Source organism: Sorex fumeus, unplaced genomic scaffold (assembly GCF_029834395.1).
Source record: "Sorex fumeus unplaced genomic scaffold, SorFum_2.1 ptg000006l, whole genome shotgun sequence".
In the NCBI taxonomy this organism is placed as follows: domain Eukaryota; kingdom Metazoa; phylum Chordata; class Mammalia; order Eulipotyphla; family Soricidae; genus Sorex; species Sorex fumeus.
Genome location: NW_026606063.1, coordinates 9,615,054 through 9,637,841, shown reverse-complemented (window position 1 = coordinate 9,637,841; position 22,788 = coordinate 9,615,054). Strand labels below are relative to the sequence as shown.

The window sequence follows — 22,788 nt, the reverse complement described above, 5'->3', positions numbered from 1 at the left end:
GGTATATTTCTAGGAGCAGAATTGCTGGGCAGTATGGAAAGTCAATCCCTTCATTTTTTGAGGAATGTCCGTCCATATTGTTTTCCCAAAAGACTGGACCAGATGACACTCCCACCAGGAGCGCATTATTCTCAAGGAGACATTCCGTCTGGGCAACAGCAGTTTCAGAGCTATGAAATTTCTAGCAAACTCCCAGTAGATTCACTCATTTCTGATGACTGGTACTTGAATGTCATTCTACTTCCTAAGGAAATTGTAGGGGCCAAAGCAATAGTACAGTGGGTCGGCACTTGCCTTGACACCTGGCACCCTGTATGGTCCCCTGAGCCCACCAGAATTGGTCCCTGAGCACCACTGGGTGTGCCCCCCTCCCCATAGAGAAGAAAATCATGATGGAACCCATTTCCGTTCACAGGCTAGAGACCCAGTTGCACCCGGCGGGCAAGGCCGTTCTCTTCTTGGTCTGTTCCTGTTCTGCGCCGGGCATAAGTACTTTATTGCCAATCTTAATAAAACATCTGCGAAGTTCCTTATTGGGAGGGGTGAGCGTACGTGGGGTGAAATGCTTTCCCACATGCTAATGCAGTCCTGACAGTGGACATCTGTTAAGATTGCTGTCTCTGTTAACAAACTTCTTTTAGAAACCACATTTCTGGACAAAAGCGTAGCTGGCCTTCATATCCTTCCACTCTTCTGCTTGCAATCTCAGTATCCGCATTTCTGCATTTTCTGAGATGCTCTTGACCCTCTAGAGTGCCTCATTTGCCTCGAATGAACAAAGGCCCTCAATCACTTCACTTCAGACTCCGAAGTAAGTGCTGCGGCGCCTGGCAGTGAGAAGAGCCCGGCCCACATGGAGCCAGATGGCAGGACAGGGAAGTGGGTAGAGCACTTGACTTACACAGTGCCAGCCCGGGTTCAATCCCTGGCACCCCATATGGTCCCCTGAGCACCATCAGGAGTGATTCCCCTGAGTTCAGAGCCCAGGGTAAGCCCCGAGCACTGCCAGCTGTGGAAACCACCCCCCCCCCCCAAAAAAAGTGAGATGGTAAGGTGATGAATTTTAGGAACAAAAGCTTTTCTGGGGGCAGAACAGTAGTACAGTGGGTAGGGCCTTGCACGCAATTAACCCAGGTCTGATCTCGCTATCCCATATGGACCCCTGAGCACCACCAGGAGTGATTCCTGAGTGCAGAGCCAGGAGTAATGCCTGAGCGTCAGGTTTGCCCCACCCCCAAAGCAAAAGCTTTTCTGGGGGTGAGAGAGAGTCCAGGGGGGTCGGGTGCTTGCCTGGCATGTAGCCAACTCTGGCTGGTCCCCAGCATCCCGTTCTTTTCCCGGAGCCCTACTGGGAGTGGTTCCCAAAGCACAGAGCCAGGAGTAAATCCTCAGCACCAGTGGGTGTGGCCCCAAAATAAAGCCCAAAGTAATTTCTGCTCATTTTCCGCTCTTTCTCTTGGGAGTGGGGAGATACCAGTTAGCTAGGGCTCTCCATGTTTTGAATCCCACAGCATCTTTCTGTCAGAGAATATCTGATGGGAAGGGAAGTGAGCACCCTGGAGGTGGGTTTGGTGTCGGAATTGTGGGCATGGGAAACCACCAGTGACTGTACTTTAAGTCACGGAACTCAGTCAATAAAATTAATTAATTTTAAAAAAGGATTCTTAATGAAAAATGCATAGACTTCGGAACCAGAAGGATCGGAATGCAAGTCTGCATCTTAGACACGAAAAGCTCGACTTCCCCACCTGTCCTCGGGCCAGGTCAGTCTGTTGGCAGCTTGTTGTTTGAGTTAATGAAGTGCCAAGAAGAGTGTTGGCCCAAGTGGACAGTCAACAGAGAATGGTGGCTTTTGTTTGATTGTAACAGCTCTCCAAGCTGGTCCCCAGAAATCTTCTAGAATGACATTTCAGGTTGTCCCCAATTGGTGAGGACCTTGGCACTCCTCCGCCCTCTGGGGTATCAGCGGTGGTGCCTTTAGACCAGAAATGTGTTCAGATTCCGTCTGTCCGCAGAGCCGGGTGCAGTGGTTCACCCGTGGAACTGAGCACCCATCTCCGGTGGAGTTTCTGGGTTTTTTTTTTTGCTTTTTGGGGTTACCCCTGGCAGTGCTCAGGGGACCATATGAGATGCTGGGAATCGAACCTGGGTCGGCTTCGTGCAAGGCAAACGCCCTACCCGCTGTGCTATTGCTCCAGCCCCCTCCGGCGGAGTTTCTGTTGGCTGCGAATTGGCAGCAAATGGTTTCATTCATTTCATCCATCCGGGGCTTTCCGTTCCTGTACTTCCAGCTCCCGCGTGGAACACAAGGCCAGCCAACTTCCTCTCCCCCAGAACCCTATTCTCAGGCAGGAGCAACATTCTGAGACTCTTCCAGTTGTCTCCGGTCAGTCGTGTCTTGGCCTGGCCCTTGCCCAGAGAGCCCTGGGTTGAGAGTTCTAGCATACAGCCGCTCCTGGAGTGGCAGTTCCATTTCAGTGTTACTCCAGTTCCCGTGATCCCTCTAACCCACTGTTTCCCAGAGTAGACACGGCCTCACCTGCTACGTCACCCAGAGCTGCCGAAATGGGATGGGTCAGTAGTAGCCTTGGGTACAGTTGATGGAAGGGCTTTCCGTTAGCTTGTAGAAGGTGGATTCCTGGGGCGGGGATGGTAGAGGTCGGGTGGCAGACTGGGCACTGAGAGTAGTTTTATTTATCTACAGCGGAGAGGGGGGCCGGGTGGGCTGGCTAATATATTTGGGACCCTCTGTTCTGACCCTTGAGCCTCTTTGAGGCGAGTATTTTAGGCAGCCGTGTTGTCTCCGGCATACTAATGACAAGAGCTGAGTGCGACCAACGAGAACAGATTTGGCAGAGGAAAAACGGAGAAATCACCTGGTTTTGGGATTCTAGCACCAAACTCTGTCATGTTCCTTTTGGTGGAATGGTGGGAGGGGAGGGAGGGGAACGGGAGTTGCCGCCATTCCATCATGGACCAAACTGAAACCCTGATGTCGAAGTCAGGCTTCCAGAGAGGCTGCCTGCCTGCATTGGTTATGTCCATGTGCTCCAGAAGAAAGGAGCTTTTTTTTTTCTTTTTGGGTCACACCTGGCAATGCACAGGGGTTAGTCCTGGTTCTGCACTCAGGAATTACTCCTGGCGGTGCTCAGGGGACCATATGGGATGCTGGGAATTGAACCCGGGTCGGCCGCGTGCAAGGCAAATGCCCTACCCGCTGTGCTATCACTCCAGCCCCAGAGAGGAGCTTTCTTACTCGAGTCCATTTGCACACAGCAGAGCTCCCAGAGGCCTCCGTCTCTGTATTCACCTGGAACACAACAGTGCTGGCTCCTGTGGCCTGGCCACTGTAGGATTTCGGCCAGGCGTTTCCGTCTTTGACCGTTAGAGGCCAGACCCACACTTCTCCAGTCACCTTTGGGTCTCTGGAGCTCCGCTGAGAGGAGGGCTTCGCAGCCCGCCCTTCGCCTTCTCATTTATCAGCCAATGTCATGTTGCCTTTTGGTCCTGAGAAGATGCTCTTCTCACCCCAACCGCCCTGGCCTCCCCCAACCCACTCCCCACTTCACCCCAAGACCACTCTGCCTCGCTGCTCTTCCCAGAGAGCAGAAGCAATTGCAATTGGTCTCCCCCTCACCCCTGCACCCCTCCTCTCCCGCCAGCCCTGCATTCCTGCACCCAACTGAGCGAGCCCTGGAATCTCGGCAGAAGCCGTGTTTTCTCCTGTTCGGGCCCAGCCCGACCGCTTCGGATGCACGTACACAAAATAACCAGCGATCACAGGCCGGACCTCCACCTCGCGGCCTCCCAGCACCCATTACTGTTTTATTTCATGGCACTTGACTCTGTTTATTCAGCACGACCAGGGCAGCGTTCAGGCTCTAGCAAGCCTGTTAAATATTTACCCGGGAGGCGGATATTTAGACATGAATCAGCAGCACTTATCGGTGTGTGACGCTGGAAGGAAGGTTCGGGCCCCTCCCCGGCTGAGAAACTCCCGAGCTAAAGAAAGGGTGCAGCCCCGCGGCCTTCCGAAAATAAACGCACAGTGAAAACTGCCCTTTGTCAGAGCTGAAGGGCTTCACACGTCGAGGTGCATGCTGCACGGTGCAGCTACTCAGCTGGACGTGACACAGTGCACCCCGGCACCTGCGAATCCGGGCAACTGACGGATCAGATGGGTGCTGAGCAGAGGCAGAGCTGAGAGGGTCCTGGAGTCACCGGGCACTGGGCAACCCGGCTCCTGCCCTCGTGGTGGTCTGCGGGAAGCCCGTTGGCCACGGTCCTTTCCCATGCGCCTTGCTCCCAAAGAGCACAACAACCAGCAGACACCGCATGAACTCTGGGGACACACGGGCCCCACTTCAGACCCTGCTGGGCCATTTTTCTGGTGGCAGTGACCCAAAGAAATTCCTTCTGCTCTCTGAACCTTGGTTTTCTGTTGTTTTTAAACCTATAAAATGACTGTGATCCTTGAATCATGGAGAGAATTCAGTTTGATCGTGCGAATGCGTCACGTTGAAGAGCGTTTAGTCCCCACTGGCCGCAGGGCCCGGGACAGGGATGTGGGCCTGACAGCCAGGCTGTGCTTTTACAGGGTCAGGCCATTGCAGTTTCTTCCTGGAAACAGACTGACCAAATTATCAGAGTGGTGCTATGCTGTGGTGTGAAGGATTGGTTTTCTAAGTAAACTATGAAGAGCCGGATCTTGATATTCTGTAATTTGTACAGACATTTTACTAAGACTACTCTCTCTGTCTCTCTCTTTGTGTTTCTCTCTCTCTCTCTCTCTCTCTCTCTCTCTCTCTCTCTCTCTCTCTCTCTCTCACACACACACACACACACACTCCCCTTCTCTTTTCAAATTTCTTCAAATAAAAACTATTTTACTTTATTTTTTTTTCCCCCTTTGGAGTTGTCTCATCCACTTATTTCTTTCCAATAATTCCAATTCTGGACATTTATCTGCTCCATATTTCAGCTGTATATAAATTTTAGGGTGAGAGTTTCCATAGTCACATTATACAAGGATAAGCTTAAACGGCTTTTAATTTTTTTCCTTTTCCATTCGATAGCACAGTGGGTAGGGCGTTCGCCTTACAAGCGGCCAACATGGCCGACCCGAGTTCGATTCCTCCGCCCCTCTCGGAGAGCCCAGCAAGCTGCCGAGAGTATTCGATATGCCAGACACAGTAACAACAAAGTCTCCAATGGAGACGTTACTGGGCCCGCTCGAGCAAATCAACGATCAACGGGAGGGCCTTTACTTTACTTTTACTTACTTTATTTATTTATTTTTAATTTTTATTAGTGAAACACCATGAGGTACAGTTGTAGACTTACAAATTTTTGTGCTTGGGTTTCAGTCGTACAGTGATCGAGTACCCATCCCCCTACCAGTGCCCATTCTCCATCACCACAGATCCCAGTATCCCTCCCCCGCCCCCCATCCCACCCTGCCTCTGTGGCAGGGCATTCCCCTTTGTTCTCTCTCTCCTTTTGGGTGCTGTGGTTTGCAAAAGAGGCATTGAGTGGCAATCATGTTCGGTCTATAGTCTACTTTCAGCATGCTTCTCCCACCCTGGGAGGATCCTCCCAACACCCTTTATTTGGTGCTCCCTTCTCTATCTGAGCAACTATTTTACTTTAAAACAAAACCAGTAACTACAGGATATAAATCTCAAATTTATTTTTCTTACACTACAGAATTTTCTTCTTAATCCATTGCAGTCCTAAAGGGACGTTGGAACTTTCTGGTTAGTTCCGGTTAGTTGTGTGCCCTCTACGTGCTTTTGCTTTTGCATCCAAAAAAAAGGCCCCCTCTGGCTCCCACAAAGTGTAGGGATTTTTCCTAATCTTCGGAGTTTAGTCTGAATCTAATCCAGTGTCTGCCCAGCAAGATTCAAAAGGAAAAATGATGGTCTGACTGTGACAGCAAGGTGTAGATGAGTCATACTCAGTCAAATGTCATCATAGACTTTCCTCTGTTGTCAAGAGTTGTTGGAGTTTTGAGGCTGGAGAGATAGCACAGCGGGGAGGGCATTTGCCTTGCACGCGGCCGACCCGGGTTCAATTCCCAGCATCCCATACGGTCCCCCGAGCACCGCCAGGAGTAATTCCTGAGTGCAGAGCCAGGAGGAACCCCTAGTACATCGCCAAGTATGACCCAAAAAGCAAAAAAAAAAAAAATTAAAATAAATTTTTAAAAAAGAGTTGTTGGAGTTTTGGAGGCAGAGCAGTATCACAGCGGGTTGGCACTTGCCTTGCATGCAGCCAACCCAGGTTCGATCCCCAGTAGCCCATAGAGTTCCCTGAGTACCACCAGGAGTAATTGCTGAGCGCAGAGCCAGAAGTAAACCTTGAGCAGTGCTGAGTGTGGCCCCCCAAACAAAATAAATCAATATTTTTTTAAGAAGAGTTTTTGGAGTTTGGGGGTACCTGCTGAGTAGGACAAGCCCAGCAGCAGGTGTTCTTTCCTGCTCCACAGTGATTTCTTCACATGATCTCGGAGTTTTACCGATTTCCTGGGATTCTTTTTTTTTTTTTCATTCTTGTAAATTAATTCTGTCTTTATTTTTACCCGAAAAATTAATTTCAGGAAACTATAGCTAACAGAGTTTAACTACAAGCTGGGTCTGGAGTCCTTTCAGTCAAATTCTATGTTGTTTCCTGTATAACAAGCCCAAGATTGAGTTTCTCTGCCCTAAGCTATTTAGAAGTGATTTTCTTGGCTGTTATTGTAAAACGTTTTGCCTCCGTTTACAGCCTTATAACTGTGGGAACTTGGATCATGAATAATCATGCATTAAGAGATTTTAGGGGTCTTTTATATCCCACTGTATGACAAAGAGGATTTAAGAGGCTTACAGCATGATAGACATTAGAATAAAATTTAAATAAGAAAAAAAATTAGCCCCAAAGGAAAATGAAAGTAGGAAAGAAGATGAAATCAGGATTAACAGTGAATTATAAATGTGTGCTGTAAGCTTCAGAACAGTTTCTTCTAGTCAGCATTTGCTGACTCATTGAAACTAAGAAGAAAACATCCAAGAAGTTCTGGAAACTACTTCTGGATTAACATTGTCTAGTGGTTAGATAGACCATGTTTTCATTTGCTTAAATGAATTGAAATGCCAATATTAATAATAGGCTGTGGCACTGTAGCACTGTCCTCCCATTGTTCATCGATTTGCTCGAGCAGGCACCAGTAACGTCTCCATTGTGAGGCTTGTGTTACTGTTTTTGGCATATCAAATACGTCATGGGGAGCTTGCCAGGCTCAGCTATGCGAACAGGATACTCTTGGTAGCTTGCCGTGCTCTCTGAGAGGGATGGAAGAATCGAACCCAGGTCGGCCGTGTGCAACGCAAATGCCCTACCCGCTGTGCTATTATAGGCTAGGAGCAGAATTCCTATCCACATGGACCTGTAGATGTGGAACCATTTCAGATCATGTTTAATTGCCACCATTTAAAAGTGGAGAGATTAGCCTCCAGAGGCCGTTGGACAGTCAGGCTTGGGCCCGCAGTGACGAAACTTGTTGGGCCTCACAGGATGGGGGCGGGGGACGGGAGCCGGGCCTGTCCTCCCCACCCCAACGAGACCCCAAGTCATCACCCACGAACAGCCTCTCTGGCTCCTGATCAAGCTGCTTAACGGACATGATCCTAGAGACTCAGAAACAAATCTCTAAACCCTGGCCGAAATGCATACAGACCCCGCTGTAGGTTACTGTCGCCAGGCCACCCCAGGGGGGAAAAGGTGTTGTCACTCCACCTGCTTCCCCTGGCGGCTCAGTGGCCCTCATCCTCCAGAGGCCATTGGACAATCAGGTCTGGGCCCGCAGTGACAAAACTTGTTGGGCCTCACAGGATGGGGGTGGAGCCGGGCCTGTCCTCCCCACCCCAACGAGACCCCAAGTCATCGCCCACGAACGGCCTCTCTGGCTCCTGATCAAGCTGCTCAATGACCATGATCCCAGAGACTCAGGAGCAGATCTCAAAACCCAGTGGCTTTTGGCAGAAATCCCTCCAGATTTAAGTGTTAAAATTTCGGAATTTCAAAATCACATGGCCCTACTGCAGCCACGCGACATCATATGTTATTCATAACCAGCAATAGAACACAAATTGTCTACTGTTGCCTTTTCAGCAGATCTGAGTGTTGGGGTAAAATCTCAAATAATAATGGTGGGTCTGGTGTCGAAATATTGAATGTGATCAAAGTAGAGAGAGAGAGTAATGTGGAAATCGTCTGCCCCACAGGTAGGGGGAGGGTGTGGAATGGGGGTATACTGGGGTTTTGGGGGGTGGAGAATGGGCACTGGTGAAGGTACGGGTGTTTCATTGTATGACCGAGACTTCGTAACCCGAAAGCATTGTAACTGCTCTCATGGTGATTCAATAAATACAATTATAAAAAATGAAAAAAAAAAGTAAGGTGGAGTTCATGCACAATTCAATCAGCTAATCAGTGGCTGAATAAATAGCAGTACTCCTACATAAAAATAAAAATAAAAATAAAATAAAAGTGGAGAGATTAGGACCAGAGAGATTGTAGAGCAGGTAGGGTGTTGGCCTTGCACATGGCCAACCTGGGTTCGATCCCAGGCATCCTATATGGTTCCCTTTGCCCGCCAGGAGTCATTCCTGAGTGGAGAACCAGAAGGAACCCCTGAGCACTGCTGGGTGTGGCGTGGCCCGAGAACAAGAACAGAAGAAAGTGCTTAAAAATGGAGAGATTAAATAATATGGAATTTCCACTTGAACAAAAGATAACCAGGCAAGAGCAGGGCAGTCTTATTTATGGGGGAATCCCCACCCACCCCCCTGCTTCTCTCTGCTCACATATCACACCAGCTGCCTGGCCTGGGTGTTTCCTGGAGCTCAGACCTTTTGGGCCACTGGCCTCATGCTGAAAGCGAGGGAACTGCAGCCCCGGGAGATGAAGCACCTTGACAGTTTCACAGTAACTTGGTTTCGTCCCGTAATGGTATTGCATGGCTGGCTCAGTGCTCACTCATGGGGCATCATGAAGAGTGTAAGCACAACCGACAGCCACCCGTGGTTGTCGCCAAGACTGTGGCCCGTGGCCTCCACTGCACTGTTGTGTAGCAAGACCGTTGCTTGTTATTATCACTCGTTGTTAGTCCCGGATGACAAAAGGGGGTGGACAGACCTGGAAGCAGGTCGCTGGTGGGCGTCCGGGTCTCCCTGCTTACGTGGCTGATCCCTGAGGTGTGACGTGTCCTCTTGTCCTTGCAGTGCCCTCGGAGGCTCCTCGGCCCTTCACATCCCTGCCTTCCCAGGAGGAGGCTGCCTCATCGACTACGTGCCTCAAGTGTGTCACCTGCTCACCAACAAGGTAAAAGCCAGGCTCTGTCCCTTCAACCTGGGCGTGGGGTGAGAGGGGGGCCAGTGCTCCCAGAACAGTGCTCTCCCACAGGGTTCTCTGCCTGCCCCCCCCCGGCCTGCCCCACTCTGAAGCAGAGCTCGGCAATCTCCCGCCCCCCTCCCCGTCCCTCCTCCCCCTCCACCCCACTTCCCTTCCAAAGGACTCTGACTCCCCTCCCCTTTTTCTTCATGTTTCACATTTCTGTGTGGATATTTAAACACTGTCCGGTTTTGAATTTCCAAAAGGCTTTTCCAAAAGATTTTGCTAGATGTTTCGCACCCATGGGGGGTTTGAAATTCTGGCCTTTGCCCATTGTCTGGGTGGTGCCTGTGTGAGTGAGTGAGTGAGTGTGTGTGTGTGTGTGTGTGTGTGTGTTTGCGTGTGTGTGTGTTTGCGTGTTTGCATGCGCATGCATACTTGCCTGAAGTTGATCCCAGGGGGAGTCTCTAAAACGGCCTTCATCTCTGCCTTCTTTCCAAGGCCACACTTGTTCAGAGTTCTAGAGTCATTCCACAGAGCCCCACTCCGTAAAGCCAGATTTCAGAGTGCCCCAGCCTCGCCCAAGGCACATGCAAGTAGCCCGACCTTCCTCTGACCTGTGCTCACGAGACATGAATTGGCAGGTGGCAACCTTTCCTTTGATGGCGATCATCAGTTCTTTCTCCAGAGTTTAGTTATCATTGTCCAGCGAGCAGATTTAGCTAAAAGCCAGCACTCCCAGTGCACTGGGCCACAGACTTCCTCTCTTCCTCCTCAGGGACTGACTCAGTTTCTTAATCCCCCGGTGTGTGCGTGTGTGTGTGTGTGTGTGTGTGTGTGGTGGTGTGTGTGTGGTAGTGTGTGTGTGGAGGGGGGGGATGTGTCTTTTATCACTTTCATTATAAAGAAGATAGCTCATCTATATAGGAACTAATTTTAAATATTTAAATAGTTTTTAGATGTTTAAATAAATTTTAAATAAGCATTTTTAAAATAAAGTTGCAGAGCCTTTAGTATTATTTTTCAAATGCCAGGAAACAAATCCAGCCCTTTGAGCCTTGGCTTGGCAGGTCTCCAGGGAGCTGGCTTTCTGGAATGGTCGCTTCTCATTTGGACTGATTTCTCCAGCTTTTGCCCTCCTTCCTAACTCATCAGAGGATAAAATTCGTATTTACATGCGGGACTTTGCACTACCTTCAAATCTGCATCCCACTGCTACGTAGGGGGAAAAAAAAATCAGATTAGATCTTCTAGAACCAGGAAGAAAAAAAAAGCCTTTCCAAAGCTCTCCAAATTGAGATTAATTTCTAGTCCAAAAAAAAAAGTATAATATCATTTTCCCAGAAATACAAGAATCATTTTTTTCTTATCTAGTTCCTTTCATTAATTTTGCTTGTCTTTTAAAATTGATGTTCTTCTCTGTGCTCCAAATGAGAACAGTATGGGCTGCGTTTAGAAACAATCTCTTCAAATGAATTTCCATAATTGCATTGGAATCTATCTTTATAGCCAGTTTTGTTGTGGGTTACTGTTAAAATGGTTTTCTGTTTTTAAAATCAAGTATACAGAACTGTTTTCATCCCCTTTTTAAACAAAGCCACTTAAGCAAACTTATCATCTGTGTTTCTTTTCCCAAAATAACATTTTTGGTCCTGCATCAAGCGTGCAAAGTGAGCACTGTTTTTATAAATTGACATAAGCCCCTATTATATAAATAGATTTGTTTTACTTTGAAAGGCTATTGCAGAGCTCTGAGTACCAACTGTGTCAAGATTTTCGCTCACTTTATCTCAGATTTTTGTTAGGTAGGGGACCACAGTGTGGCTGTCGCCAGCAGAAACAGTTTGGGGGAGTCAGTGTGAGGACACCGTAAGGAATGTATATTTTGTGTTAGAAATCGTTGGGGGGGAGCTTTGTGGGGGTTTGGCGGGTCTGGAGGACGCGCTCGGCAGAGCTGCCAGGCTGAAAACACTGCCAGGAGCCACCTCCCAGCTTGAAAAATAAAAATAAAAAGAAGAAAAAAATTGTTGGGCTAATGATTAACTTCCAGATGCCTGGCTTAGAAGGTCATTTGCGGGGGGAGGAGGAGTTGGTCCACACCCAGTGATGCTCAGGGTTTCCCAGTGGTGCTCGGGGGACCCACGGAGGTGGCAGGATTTGAACCCAGATCAGCTGCATGCAAGGCAAATGCCCTACCCCTGTGCGATCTCTCCGGCCCCATTAGGTCACTTCTCTGATAGATACACATGGTGACATCAAGGGGAAATGTGAAAGTGCAAAATCAGGGCCCCTCTGTGACACTCCTGACTCTGAACACTAGGGATTTAGGAGAAGGAGTTAAAACCTCACGGTGCCATTGCTGGGAGCTGTAGTTCAAGGTAGCCAAATGACCCCAGCTGCAGAGAGGAAGCTCGTCTTTTTTTAAAAAAAGAGTTTCCTCTGCTAAATGCAGAAGGACTGATAGAATTTTCACAATCACCGTTTTCTGGGGGGTTTGATGAAATCATGGATCCAAGCAAGGCTCTCGCAGACTCAGGCTGCTCTACAGAAGTCTGTTGGGAACCAGCCCCTCCTGTGGTTCACTGTGCCCCCCTGGATGTCTGCCCTGGTGAGGAGCAAAGAGCCCTCTCTGTTGGAGTGGCCAGCTCTCGTGGCTTGATCCCCTGGGCAAATACCGTGTCACTTTTCAGAAGTCCCAAACCCGTCAACTCATACCCTGAGGTCTAAACTTCCAACTTTCAGAAAACACAGAGGATCAAGGGAACAAGAAGGAAGCAGCAGAGACCCTCAAACGAAAGAAAGTGGCGAAACGTCACTCTCTTGGTATCAGCGGCCGCACTCGTAACAGACCCCACAGGTGCTGGTACCTGCCGTGGAGGGTGTTCTAGGCCAGGACATCACAGGGAGAGGACACACACTTTGTGTACCTTGCGTGTGGGAGGCCCCGGGTTCCTCCGCCAGCCCCCACACAAAATGAGAGTCCTGGCTAGGATGAGTGGAAGAGCCCCTGCCTTGCATGCGTGCGGCCCTGTGTCACTCCTTGGCACCACAGAAAAAGAAGATGAAGACAAATCAAGGAACAGAAGATTTTCTAGATCCAGCGCCTACTCCCTCATTCTACCCTGCTTTAAAAACACAAACACCTGGGCTGGAGTGATCGTACAATGGACAGGGCGTTCGCCTAGCCCACGCCAGCCCAGGTTCAATCCCCGACACCCCATATGGTTCCCCGAGCTCTCCAGGAATGATCCCGAGTGCAGAGCCAGGGATAAGCCCTGAGCCCCTCTGGATGCAGCCCAAGCCACCTCCCCACACACACACGTAAATGAACTGTGGACTAAAAAGTAAAAACACAGAAACCTGGGGAGGCCATGGAGTCGTTCTTAAAAATGGACAGGGTCCTACGTGGATTCCGAGAATGATCACTGACTGCGTTGGGTACGGAGAAGGCGCTGTGCTTACATAGAATAGTTCCATGGAGCAGTGTCTTGGCTTTGGAGGGACACGAAGAAGTGTTGAGGGTTGCCACCATCCGGCCACCATCTCTCTGACTTGAGACATTCTAACAGGATTAGTGGGCTGATAACACGGGTAGACTGCTAGCTAAAGCCAACGATTTATATTTACTGAGTGAAGGTGGCAGGATCAGGCTGTTCGATTTACTAGTTTTCCTGCTTCTCTGAGTCTTTGAGATATTTTTCATCATGTCTTTTTTTTTTTCATTGAGATTCTGTAACTTACAGTGCTGTAAATTATGGCTTCTCATGCATATAATTCCAACACCACACCCATCACCTGTGTACCTTCTATCTCACCCAAGGCTCCCAGCATCAACTGTGTAGATCAGTTCTCCCCTGATGTTGCCTTTGAACCTTCTCCATCACTCCCTTGCTTTGTGTCTTTAAGTCCCACATATGAGATAAGTCGTTCAGTATCTGTCCCTTTCCTTCTGACTGACATCAGTGTGCTGTCCTTTAGTTCCATCCATGTCACTGCAAATTGCATGCTTTTGTCCTTTCTCAGAGCTGCATAGTATTCCATTGTGTATCTAGACCACAACCTCTTGCTTCACTCTTCAGTAGCTGGCATGTGGCTCATCTCCGTGTCTTGGCTGTTGTACTAAGTGCGGAGGTGAACACGGTGTGCACATTTCCGTTGGAGTGAATGTTTTTGTCTTCATAAATAATTTAAATATTTTCCACCCCACTTCTCAGCCTGCGGTTCCCGTTGCAGGTACAGTACGTGATCCAGGGCTACCACAAGAGAAGAGAGTATGTCGCCGCTTTCCTCAGCCACTTTGGCACGTAAGTTCCTCTTTGTCTAAACCCTGTGTGTCACAGTGCCCTTGCTTTCTGGCTGGGAGGGGCTAAGGATCGAGTACCTGGGGCAGGAGCAGGGGAGGCCCCGAGTTCATCACTGGCACCTCAAGCCCACCTACAGCTCCACTGGGTGTGGCCCCCAAGCGCCACCCGGAATTTTCCCAGCACCCCCAAACCCCTCTCAGCCCCCCACCACCACCAGAGAAAAAAGAAATGACGGTTAGTTCTTACATATAAAACTTTCTCGGTGCCATTTTGGTTCCTTTTGCCGCGTGGCTTGTACTGCAGCGCCCAGGAGGATGTTTTTCAAATCCTTCTCTAGCCAATCCTAGAAGCGACTCTCTTCCCTCGAGCTGCCACCCCACCCTCCCTGGTGTGCGAGGAGGAGCGCCCGGCGCCTGGACCCCTTCACCTTATGCTTTCCTGAGGAGAGCCCCTGAACGTTCAGGGGCCCCAGGGAGCCCCAGGCCAGCCTGGACTCTGGGCAGTTCTGTCGCTTAGGGCTCCCTCTCTCAAGGAGCACCCTGATGGGGCTGAAGCAATGGCAGAGCAGGTAGGGCCTTTGCCTTGCTCGCAGCCGACCCAGGTTCGATTCCCCAGCATCCCATATCATCCCCCGAGCACCGCCGGGGGTAATTCCTGAGTGCGAGGTGCAGAGCCAGGAGCAACCCCTGTGCATCGCCGGGTGTGACCCAGAAAGAAAAAAAAAAGGCACCCTGAAGCATTGAGGTGAAAATTGAGCGTTAGACTCCAGAGCGGTCAGGCCCTGTCAGGGACTGTGTCTCTGCTGTGGCCGGTGGGCCTGAGTGAAGCTGCGGCCCTCTCTAGCTTCCACGTGGGGGTCCACTTAGGCAGAAAAGGGGTGTGTGCTTTCCTCCACACAGTTGAGAAAAGGGGGAGGCTTCTTCCCACAGGAGGGCTCGGCACACCACCTTTTGGAGGGCTGGCTGTATCCCCCCATTGCAGGGAAGGTTTGTAAACAGAGGCTGTACTGACGGTCATGCCAACTTCAGGTCTGAGACAACTGAGGAACTCGGAATGAACGGACAGGGGGCCCGGGAAGGAGAGGATATAACCGAGAGAGAGCTTGGCCGTCCCCGGGAGATCATTTTACACGCCTGGCATAATTCTGAGCAAAATTTCTTGACTCCTCAAAACAACTTCAGGAAGTGTCTTGTTACCCGTAGTGGAATTTTTCACGCCTCCAAAATAGGAGTGTCGATATCCAAACAACATGACTGTCTCTCACGTGAGTCCCGGAGACTTGAAATTTGTTCAGCTTTATGACCGTTTTTAGAAAGCGCTGGCGTTACAGACAGCGGTTAATAAATAAATGGCATGACTGGTCTCTCCGTGTTTGGGCGAGGTTCTCCTTACTACTACACAGAACTGAATGAAGATGACTCCTCGGGGTGTCTCTCTCTCTCTCTCTCTCTCTCTCTCTCTCTCTCTCTCTCTCTCTCTCTCTCTCTCTCTCTCTCTCACACACACACACACACACACACACACACACACTCTTCATGGGCCTTCAGGAAAAAACATGAAGATTGCATCCACACGTTTTCCCGTCTCATTCTTTATAATGCACGCGTTTGGTTGGCTCCTAGAATCCAGTAACAGTAGTAACCCTGCTAAGTTGTACCTCGGTGCTCTTGTCACATGCGGTATGTTCCATGGACCAGAGTCTCTTGCTCAGTTTTTATCTCTTCAGACACCGGAGCTGAAAAGCTTAGCAATCCATGTTCAAGCTTACTGGGCTAGTTAGAACTCACGAAAAGAAACAAAGCCCAGTGTCCAACACTGCCGGCTTAAGTCCTAAGACCTGAGTGGGGACTTGGAGTGACTAGCGTAGCCGTCGGTCCCTTGGCACCTGAGCCCTCCCCACTTGACCCGGGAGGAGGGCGTCGGTGCTGCAGTTAGCCTGGACAGCTCAGCAGGGGAGACTGAGGCTGGGAAAGGCCTCGAGCCTGGATGGTCAAGAACTTTGTACCTGTCCCCCACGGCCATGACAGGCCTCCCAGAACCTTCCTGGCCCACAACATGTCAGGGTCCCTGCTGCTCCCCGCTGAACCCAGCGCACCCGCTAACTGCACCCAGCAGGGAAGAGAGGAGAAGCCCAGCAAAGGAATTCCAAGGACTTTGGAGGGAGCTTGGGGACACTGTCGCTGTTCAGTGCCTAAGATGTGTACCAGGCTGGCATCATCGCGGCCTTCATGTCTTCATTTGTCATCCTTTGCAGAACCGGTAACTGATACATAAAATTTTATGGGTTTTTTTTTTTCACTTGCTTTTGACAACCCCACAATGAAGTTCGAAAATCCCATTGTCAGAGTTTGTAGACAGGAATGATGAGGAAACTGAGGCTCCAAGTTTTCGCCCGCAGAGACGTCAGAAGGCAGAGCTGGGACTTCAGTCTCGAAACTCTTCCCTCCGGCAACTCCAGCCCCGTGACTACCTCCTTCACGTGCGTCCCTCTTCGTCAGACCTGATTTTTATAAGTTTTGTTTGTTTGTTGTTCGTATTACTTAGAGGCGTCGTGGAGTACGATGCGGAAGGCTTCACGAAACTCACTCTGCTGCTGATGTGGAAAGACTTCTGCTTTCTCGTACACAGTGAGTGTATTTTTTTTTCTTATTCGCACATCAACATCCCTTGGAAAATGTACCGAGACCCTTCACCCTCGGTCTCAGTTCCCGAATGCTCCTTCACTGCATGGTTTTAAAGAGAAAGCTTCTGCAGGCCCGCGGTTCTCAGCTTGGTGTGATTTGCTCCTTTCAGCTGATTTGGCACCTTTGGAAAGAGTTTTCATTGCTCGAATTGGGGGTCGGGCAGCAGTGGGGGTTGTTGCTGGTCTTGGCACTTTGTAGGTAAAATCAGGACGATGCTAGACATCCAGCTGGACCCAGACAAGAACCACAGATTCGTAGAAAGCAGCAGTCGCCAGCAGCGTGCGGGCTTCCCAGCCTAAGCCTGTCTCAGAGCACTTTGGCAGGAGCACGTTCCCAAACGTTCAGGATTTCTCAAGATGTGCTTGCTGTGAATCTCCCTTATTAAGTGACAGGTCTGTGCCTCTGATAGTATATCGTCTGTGCCTGAGAAACCAGCTAGGATGGTCATGTGCCCTCACGTCGTTGCATGGGGCGTTTCCGCATGAGATGTCCATCGAGGTATGTGCTGTGTGACATTAATCCGTCAGTTTGTAAACTTTGGTTTCCTTTTACCCGTCCTCCGGCCAGGTCGTTTACAGTCTCCCATTCATTTGTCACGTGAAGACCTAAACCAACGGTACCACAGGCCAGGTACATGTCAGCATTAGCTCCTCAGTGACTCTTGGGAGAAGTTGCAGCTCTCCAGAGTTAAGAAATGCAGAGGGACAAACACCAAGCGGTCTCTCTCTGGCCTGGAGTGTCCAGACGCGTAGCAAGGGGATAGACAAAGGCCCACCCGTCCCAGACTCTGAGAGTTGGCTGAAGGGCTGAGCCTACACCAGCTGCAAGGGCGCGTGGACACCTCGAGATCACGTGGAGGGCCGAGGTGGTGTAACAACTCTCTCTCCCTAAAACATTGACCTTGACTCTATTGTAGATCATGGTGCCTGCATCAGAATCTTCGGAATGCAACGCATAGAGTTTAGACTCACCTTCCTCACTGCCCAGAACTACCCCAGGCTTTAAGTCTCCATGTCTTCAGGTTTCCAAGAGCCTAAAGGGACAGGCTGGGTTGTTGGGAGATAGTTCAGTGGTTAGAGCGTTTGCGTTGCTGGCCCTCAACACGGCAGCCAGCCCCAGAAGCTCCTGGCTTGGTTATCATCAAATATGGCCCTGGTGGCCCCCAAGCATCCCAGGGGTAGCCCTGGGGGTCCCTAGCACTGCACAGCCCATGCTGTACAGCATCCCATAGGGCCCAGCACTGAACTGCCACCTGAGTAGAAAGTGCCACCAGGAGTGACCCCCTTCCTCAGGCCCCCTGGACACGGCGCAGGAGCTCCCCCACCACTAGAATAAAGATACAGACTTGGGGGGGGTTCTTAGGCTAAACGCATCTTTGTCTTCCTTGATCTTGTACCCACCGAGAGTCAGGGAAGGAACTCCCCGGTGTCCATTGTGGCAGGGGAAAGCCCCTAATTAAACAAGAGAGAGAGATATAGAGAGTCATCACCACGGTGGGAGCCAGTTCTCCGTGTTTTATGCGTGTCCCAAAGACGGCCACCTTGTTGTGCAGTGCTCGGGACATGTGCTCCGCTTGGTCGGGTCCTGGGGCCGTCTTCTCGGGGCATCTGCAGAGCCCGCGTGTCCATGATAAGCAGAGACAGAGAGGCAGAGTTTTGATCCTGGGTGTGCCCGCACCTCAGTCTGGCCTGTGACCTCCTCCAGCCTTTGCTCTTCCCTGCCCTGGGGTGGGGGAGCTGGTGACGTCTTGTCAGGATGTCAGCACCTGGGGCTTGGCCTGTAGGGCAGGGCCGGGCGGAAGAGAATGACCCCATGACCCCATGTGGTCCCCTCTCTGCCCCAGTCCCCGTCGCCTCTGGCCCCAGGGAGCTGAGCCCAGCAGAAAGGCATCCACTTTGGACTCTCAGCTGAGGGGTTGCTGCTCTCAGTCCTGCTCTGGGCCCAGGCTTCCGTGTCAGCTCTCACTTCCTCTCTGCCCCGTCCGTTCGGCCCCAGCAGCTCCATCGGTAGTTTTGTTTCTGCCCGATAAGCCGGCCCGGATCCCGAGCACCTCCTCTGGTTTGACGGCCACGGTTGTGGCTAGTTTCCCGGCTCCGGGGCTGCCCCGCGCCCAGCTCTGCGTGAGGAGCCCGGAGCTCACCATGAACTGTATCAGGGCGCTCAGGGCTCTCCAGAGGAACTGCATGGGAAGGACCAGGCAGGACGGACAGCCCAGAGGAGGACACTGCATGCATTGCCTGAGGGGAAGGCTGCCCCGGTCCCTTCACCCCAGAGGCACCACGTCTCACTCCGCTCCTGAGCCTGTTCTGCAAGAGGGCTCTGTTTCCATATGACCTTTTCATCTGACATCAGACTGCCAGAGAGGAGTGGTGGGGGAGGGGTTTCTCGGCTTCGCTTGCTTGGCCTGTGCTGCCCCCACACGATCCTGGTGGGCTCTTTGCTCTGACACAGAGCCTCCACACCGTCTGTTCCCATTCCAGCACCAAAGTCACGTTCCTCCGCACGGGCTGTGCCACAGAGAACATCTCTGGGATTCCACATGCCCAGCCCTGCTGGGGGCCTATCCACCATCCTCCTTTGACTGTCGCCCAGTTAGACTTGCAGAAGTCAGCCCCAATGTCCTCTCATACTCCCACCTTCTCCAGAGAGCCCCCAGCTCCTCACCAGAACTGCCCCAAGGGACTGGCGAGTCCAGGCATTCACTTTTTCCTGAGAGCTGGCCCCCAGGCACTGCTGGGTCGCTGTCCCTTTCCATCCCAGGTGCCTTACTCCTCATCAGTCAACAGCCCTGCCCCAACCCAGACCTGTCTGTGAGTCAGGGGGCGTCGCTGCTACTCAGCCTGTCCATAAGTAAAGTGCTTCTCTCATTGACGTCTTCCTGCTGTCTAAATGTAGGGCTTAGAAGGCCCGAGATAGAGGTCAGTGATGGATCGTTTGCCTTGCACGTGTGAGATCCTGGATTTGATTCCCAGGACTTCAGTTTTTAAACCCACCAGCCAGCTAGTGATCTTCACGTGTCACATCCACAGTTCCCCAACTGAATTGGAGGGTAAGAGGAGGAGCCGGGAGGGTGGGGGGAGGGGATGGGGGAGGGAGTGAAAAGTACAAACTTTCCCAGATACTGAGCCTTCCAGGACATTTTAGGCACCCCTTCCGGTTACACTGCAGTGCTTTGGAGTTTAGGTCACATGGCTTCCTCGTGTGCCATGGGGCATACTGAGAAATGTAGTTCTTTAGTGGGGACAGCAAATACCCAGCTGTAACCCCGAGTTCTTTTAACTTGAGTGAAGTTGAAAGGCAGAGGCGTTTGGGTCTTTTGTTGGCCAAGGTGCGTTGGGAATCAGAGGGCAGATCACCCAGGTAACTGGAGAATTCAGTGGAACTGTGTTCAAAAGAATACGCAGGATTCAAGGAAGCCAAAAGAGATGATTAATGATGGCAGGGAGGGACTGGAGCGATAGTCCAGTGGGTAGGGTGTTTGCCTTGCACGCGGCCAAACCGAGTTCGATTTCCAGCATCCCATATGGTCCCCCAAAGCACCGCCAGGAATAATTGCTGAGTTCACAGCCAGGAGGAACCCCTGAGCATCACCGGATGTGACCCAAAAAACAAAAAATAAATAAACAACAGCAGGGAGTCCTCACTTACCTGCATGGTCAGAGGGGAGGATGGTTCCTAGAAGCAGGGAGGAGCTTCACCCGTAGTTCATAGCTGCTGGAGAAGGTTTTCTCATGGGAGCTGGGGGGTCTTCGAGAGAGGAATGCGTGTACTGTTGCCATCCTTAAGGAAAGGCAGACCTCCTTCATTCTGACAGTATTGTGTGGTACATATGTATTGATCTTCTGCCCCCAAGCCTGGCTGTCCTCACCGGGGCCCCTTGGAGAGGGGAGGGTTGAGTTTCTCTCCCCCCCACCCCCGCCCCGAGCAGTGCCCCAGCAGCTGAGGACCTCCAGAGCCAGCCACGGCCATGCTGGAACCACTCTCCACACGTCCGGACAAGCCTCATGCATGAAAGAACTGGCAGAGGAACCCAGGCATGTGGGTCCCAGGGCTGAGGTCTCCAAGCCTACTCAGATTGGGACTGGGCCTTCTCCAACCAGCCCCTCCATCTTCCAGTAGGTAGGCGTCACACCCACCAGCTGCCGCCAGCGCCAGCTTGGTCCCATCAACGGTCAAGACACAGAGACTATAAAAACCCAGCTCCCGGAAGCGCGCGGCCGCATTCGCAGCCGTGCAACATCTTATCTTATTTTTCCTTTGGAGAACCTGGCAGGCTACCAAAAGTATCCTGCCTGCACGGCAGAGTCTGGCAAACTTCCCGTGTCGTTCTCAATAAGCCAAATACCAGTAACAATGATGGGTCTCTTTCTCCTAATCCTGAAAGAGCATTGAAATGGCTCTTTTAAAATCTCAGGGCTAGGAAGAAGGAGACGTTACTGGTGCCTGCTTGAGGAAATCGACGAACAACAGGGTGATCGTGATATATATTGATTATTGCTGTGACTCCCTCGCTAGTGGTCATCCAGTCGTTGTGGAAAGGCCTCCCTGTCTCTGATGACACCTCTTCTCTTAAAGTCCTTTTTCCCCGATCCCCATGCAGCCATCCCAGCTCTGTGTAACCCTTGCCTGGCGTTTCCTTCCGCCTGCTCCTTCCAGCCTTTGCCGTCTTTCAGATGGGACCCCTGTGCATAGCGCAGGGCCGGGTTTTCCTTGCTGGGTGCTTTAGTCATATCTGCCACTTTATTAGCTTTTAAGGCATCGTCGGTTCGTGTCATTATTGGCATTGTTGGGTTGGTTGTCTCCCATTTGGATCATTTCTTTCTGTTCATCTCATTATTTGTTTGCCTTGTTTGGTGTTTTTTAGAGCAATGTTTGGATTCAGCTGATGGTTTTCTTAGTACGTCTTTTGGAGTTTGGGAGTTTTTTTAGTAGCAGTTGAGATTGCAGGATGCATCTTGGACACAGACTTTTTCACATGAGAGTAACCAGTTCCGGTCCAAAGTTTGAGTCTCTCGCAACCACTGCCACAAGTTTGATTTCTATTGAAATTTCTCTTTCGTCTTCAGAGTCTACTTACACAAACACATGTTGCCATATGTGTCTCAGTGTGCACACAGCCCTACAGCCTTTCCTTTGGTTGTTACATGTAGTCTTTTTATGCTCAAATGAAATTCGAAGTAAAATAAAGAGGAGGAAAAATCTTCATATTCTGTCCTTTTTATTATTTTTCACATCATTCTCTCGGAATTTGATCACTCTGTTATTCTGCTATTCTGCTGGATTCTGAGGGAGATGGTAGAATTTATTGGGTCTAGTGGGTGATGAGTGTGTTACTCTGATTTTTTTGTTGTTTATTTTAAATAATTTAAAATTAATACCTATTTCTTAAGATTCTTCCCTTGCTGTTTACTCTTCTTTGGTTTTTCAAAAAGCTCGGGTTTTTTCCTCAGACTTCTTTTAAGCTAGAAGAAATTGACAGCTGTGGACCTAATTTTGTTCGTCATTTGAGGCATTATTCCTCATAGGCCTGTAATCAAGGCCATTAAGTTAGAAATCAGGATAGCGTTGGAGATTTTAAGTATACATCAGAGGCTTCTTTTGATTGCTTCAGTGGTGCTGTCCACGCTCTGACTTGGTCGGGTTCTGTGACTGCTCTATGACCAAGGAATGCTAGCACTGGAATGACTGGGAATACTGGGAATACGAGCACCGTGGCGCCATCAGAACTGTCATTCCAGTACTCAGAAGCAGAGTTATGATCCCGAGCACAGTGGTGTGGGTTTGGCTCCTTGCCATGGGGCAATTCCTGCTTGCAGAATACTTAGCAGCAGCTGCCAGGATGGTCACTAGATTATTAGTTACCAAACAAAATTTTCATCTTTCTCAAAACATGCCATTCTGGATACAGGTCACATGTTTATACAAACGTAAATTGCCTGAGAGCAGATCAGGATTAGTAAAGTGATTGAAATTGGGAACCACAGGGCTGGAGCGATAGTTATAGTGGGGAGGGCGTTTGCCTTGCATGCGGGTGACCCAGGTTCAATTCCCAGCATCCCATACGGTCCCCCGAGTACCACCAGGAGTAATTTCTGAGTGCAAAGCTAGGAGTAAGCCACGTGCATCGCCGGGTTGACCAAAAAGCAAAAAAAAAAGAGAGAGAGAGAGAGAGAAAAGAAATTGGGAACCACAATGTTAAGCATAGAATTCACATCAAACTGTAAAAAAAGTAGAGCGCTATTTTAGAACTAGTGTGTTTACCGAGGATCGGATGTATATAAATATGTGTGGCTTAATTTTACCGGTTTTTTTTTAAATGATAAAAACGATAAAAGCAGCAGGAACTCAAAGTGTTTATGAATGAAAAGTATAACCAATCTGTTCTCTAGATATTCTTCAAAGTAATAAAGTAATACAGAAAAAGAGAA

The 22,788-nt window shown here is 50.2% G+C and overlaps 1 protein-coding gene across 1 annotated transcript in view; it reads left to right on the top strand.

Annotated features, from left to right (window-relative positions):
- The window catches only part of BABAM2 (BRISC and BRCA1 A complex member 2), a 417,702-nt gene that overhangs the window by 330,428 nt on the left and 64,486 nt on the right, over positions 1-22,788 (top strand). Inside the window, exons 8-10 of the mRNA XM_056123586.1 lie at positions 9,264-9,363; positions 13,606-13,676; positions 16,221-16,303. Of these exons, the coding sequence (XP_055979561.1) occupies positions 9,264-9,363; positions 13,606-13,676; positions 16,221-16,303 (254 nt within the window). The remainder of the gene's footprint in view (positions 1-9,263; positions 9,364-13,605; positions 13,677-16,220; positions 16,304-22,788) is intronic.